The following is a 3,639-nucleotide window of genomic DNA, read 5'->3' as shown; positions in this document are numbered from 1 at the left end:
TTTCAGCGGGCAGGACTGGCCTAGGGGTATTTTAAATTGGTTTTAACTAAATTTTAGTAGAAGCGGCCTATTTAAATATTTATTTTTAATTATTCTCTTAAATTTTGTATTTTGTATTTGTATCAAACTGTTTTTAAACTGGCTGTAAGCCGCCCTGAGTCCTCCGGGAGAAGGGCGGGGTATAAATATAATAAATCATAAATCAAATCAATCAATCAACATCTCACCAAGAATGGCTTCTGAATCACTAAGGAAAATATACACTGTTTTATTTTTACTGTACAAGCCAAGAGGAGGAGCGGGGAGTGAAATAAAAGCAAAGCGAAGGCTTTTGTTATTTCCAGCTACAAATCCGAGAGCCGAGTTGAAACAGGCTAAGAATGAACAGGGCTTTGGGGCAGTCCTGAACGGATGGTGGCTGCTTCTTCTTCCCAATTCCAACTCCACTTTGGATGTGGCAAAGCCACAAACAGGACATCACAGCTCTGGATCAACCCAACTGATTTTAAGTACGCAAGACCTGTCTAAAGAAAACCTAGAATTCCCTGGAGCAGTGGTTTCTAAATGGTTTGATCCAATTATCCCTTTTCCTGGTCTCAAATACTGTCATTACTCCCAACACGCGTGTGTGCACACAGGCAATTTGTTTAAACAAGGGTCTTGGCGGCAACAGTCCCAAATTGGGTCCATTCTAAATTGCTCCAATTTCCTGCAGGATATGTACCAATTACCCCTTTGGGGCAACTGCCTGCAACTTAAGGACGGTTGCCCTAGAGAGTTATGGTGAGGGTCAAATGAGTCAGGGAATGTTCTGAGCTGCCATGAGAAATCTCTGGGCAATGAAATACATGCAAAACAACCTCCCCGGATGCTTAATTTTGATGTTGTACAAATGTACACAACAAAGTGGGATATAGTAATATATTAAGTAAACATTAGTGGAGAGGAGCTTTTTTTTTTTTATGAAAAATGGTAAGGTGATTCCAAATAAACTTATTAGGCATCTCAGAGTAGCACAAGCAAGGGGTGTTCAAATGGACAGCCATTTGTCCAAAATGGTATAGGGTTTCCTGCCTGAGCAGGGGCTTGGACTAGATGGCCTCCAAGGTACCTTCCAACTTTATTATATTATTATTATTATTTATTATTATTATTATTACTACTACTACTACTACTACTACTACTACTACTACTACTACTACTACTACTACTACTACTACTAATAATAATAATAATAATAATAATAATATCTACTTCAGTGTTTTTTCTCCAACCTGGCAACTTTAAGACAGGTGGACTTCAACTCCCAGAATTGCCCAGCCAGGGATTTTTAACAATTATAATAATAATAGTAATAGCATACTAGTAATAATAGTATAATAAAAGCAATAATAATAGTAAGAATAATAATTTCAATGCCTCTCTAGAACCACCCATGGAAATGGATTTCCTCCAGCAGCTTTCAAGGGAACCTCCCTGATTCCATTCGGGGCATCTCCCTGACACCCCTGTAAGGTAGGCCCAGCCAGCAGGGGTAGAGGCGTACGGTCCTCCCTCCCTCCCAGAGGCCGGGGAAGATGGGTAATGGAGTCCCAACAGGTGCAGAAGGCACCAGCAAAGCCAACCCACCTCCAAGGGAGTCCTTCCTCAAGGGGGGGGGGAAGGAGGGAAAGCCTAAGGGGGCGGAGCCAGCCGAAGACCCTCCTCCCCCTCCCGCGGTGACGTCACTCCTTTACCCCCCCGAACGGCGGAGGGAGGGAGGGAGGGAGGGGGAGGAAAGGGGCCGGCGGGAGGCCCTCACCTGGCATGATGGTGTAGAGGCGGCGCTGCTGCTGCTGCGCCCGCTTCCTGCGCTTGGCCTCCTGCTCGAGGCGGATGAGGGAGGAGCACGAGTGGGCGACGCGGCCGTAGGGCGGCTCCAGCAGCTCCTCCTCCTCCTCTTCCTCCTCCCCCGGGTAGGCGGACCCCTCCATCGCGCTCCGGCGGGCGCATGCGCGCTCTTGCCTGCGCGTGGAGGGACCCGACTAGCACGCGCCGCCCGGCAGACGCGGCGCTTTTTTTTGCGGAGTCACCTAGGCGACGGCCGCGTGGGCGGGGCTTGAGGTGGGTGGGGTTGTGGCGTCATCGGGCTGGGCTCCGCCCTCCCCCCCGGTGCTAGGAAAGCCGGTCTGAACCCGGATCTGGGAGAAATGGTGTCTCTGAGCGTGTGCAGAGGTTTTTTTTTTCTTTTCTCTTCACCGCCCTGTGCCGCTGAATGCCCTCCTTACTGTGCAGTGAACCAGGCAGCCAACTCACTGAAATAGCGTGGCTCAGAGCATGTGCAGAGTTTTTAAAAAAAAACTTTGACACAAATAGAACAGAATAAAGAATAGAATAGAATAGAATAGAATAGAATAGAATAGAATAGAATAGAATAGAATAATAGAATAGAATAGAACAGAACAGAATAAAGAATAGAATAGAATAATAGAATAGAATAGAATAGAACAGAACAGAATAAAGAATAGAATAGAATAATAGAATAGAACAGAACAGAATAAAGAATAGAACAGAACAGAATAAAGAATAGAATAGAATAGAACAGAACAGAATAAAGAATAGAATAGAATAGAATAATAGAATAGAACAGAACAGAATAAAGAATAGAATAGAACAGAATAAAGAATAGAATAGAATAGAATAGAATAGAATAGAATAGAATAGAATAATAGAATAGAATAGAATAATAGAATAGAATAGAATAGAATAGACCTTTATTGTCAGTTTGAATGTACGCCAGTCAGCATACATTAAAATGAAATTTCATTGCGTTCAGCTCTCAAAAAGTACCATTAATGTGTGGAATGATTTATGCAAAATGTAGAATTACCAACGCCATCCAATTTCATTTAAAAGGCCCCAGCCAGCTCCAAATAACATTCCACAATATCTACACACGCTGCCATGGGAAAGTAAATAAAGCAAAGCAACATTCTTTGAAAAAGTTAATTTATTGCAACATTATGACATTTGCAAGTCCTGGCCTGTGCAACACAAAAAAGATTTTAGTGTAGTATCCTGTGAGAAAGGAAGAATTACTTTTTCCTTCTACAAGGATATCTAACTTGAGAATAATACTAATTATTAAATGGGTTTGTAGCATCAGGACCAGGGATGCAGGGCACTTAAGTGGACTTATTCAACAGCCTGTAAAATAAAGCATGACTGGCTGCCATGGATGGAAGAATCAGATTCCCCAGGAAACCCCTGCTTAATTGTTCTATCATGCTTAGTCAACTAGTTCCTAGGCTAGGCTAGAACAGTGTTTCTGAATCTCAGCCACCTTAAATTGTGTAGATTTAGACTCCCAGCATTCTGGGAACTGAAGCCCATCCTTTATGGAAGCGTGCTGACTGGGGAATTCTGGGAGTCCAAGTCTACCCATCATAAAGTTGCTGAGGTTGAGAAACATTAACTGAGATGACGGTGTGGTTTTTTTCTATTGATCAAGTCCACTGATGGCTCACATCATATCCGAACACTGCACCTTTCTTCCTGAAAGACATTTTCAGGGGGATCCACTTTACCATGAGGATCTCCAATGGAACAGTGGACGGGACACATTTTTTAAATTTTCCCCTCTTTCCTTGCTTGGAGGTT

At 43.3% G+C, this 3,639-nt stretch overlaps 1 protein-coding gene across 1 annotated transcript in view; it reads right to left on the bottom strand.

The window, feature by feature from the left end:
• Nucleotides 1-1,973, bottom strand: part of FUNDC2 (FUN14 domain containing 2) — an 8,590-nt gene extending 6,617 nt beyond the window's left edge. The window contains exon 1 of the mRNA XM_015824726.2: nucleotides 1,802-1,973. Within this exon, the coding sequence (XP_015680212.2) occupies nucleotides 1,802-1,973 (172 nt within the window). The remainder of the gene's footprint in view (nucleotides 1-1,801) is intronic.
• Nucleotides 1,974-3,639: the final 1,666 nt, after the last annotated feature.

The sequence above is a fragment of the Protobothrops mucrosquamatus genome, unplaced genomic scaffold, assembly GCF_001527695.2.
Source record: "Protobothrops mucrosquamatus isolate PMUCROS unplaced genomic scaffold, P.Mucros_1.0 scaffold2329, whole genome shotgun sequence".
Classification (NCBI taxonomy): Eukaryota; Metazoa; Chordata; class Lepidosauria; order Squamata; family Viperidae; genus Protobothrops; species Protobothrops mucrosquamatus.
Note: the sequence above shows the minus strand (reverse complement) of the source record. Positions and strands in the feature narration are given on the sequence as shown.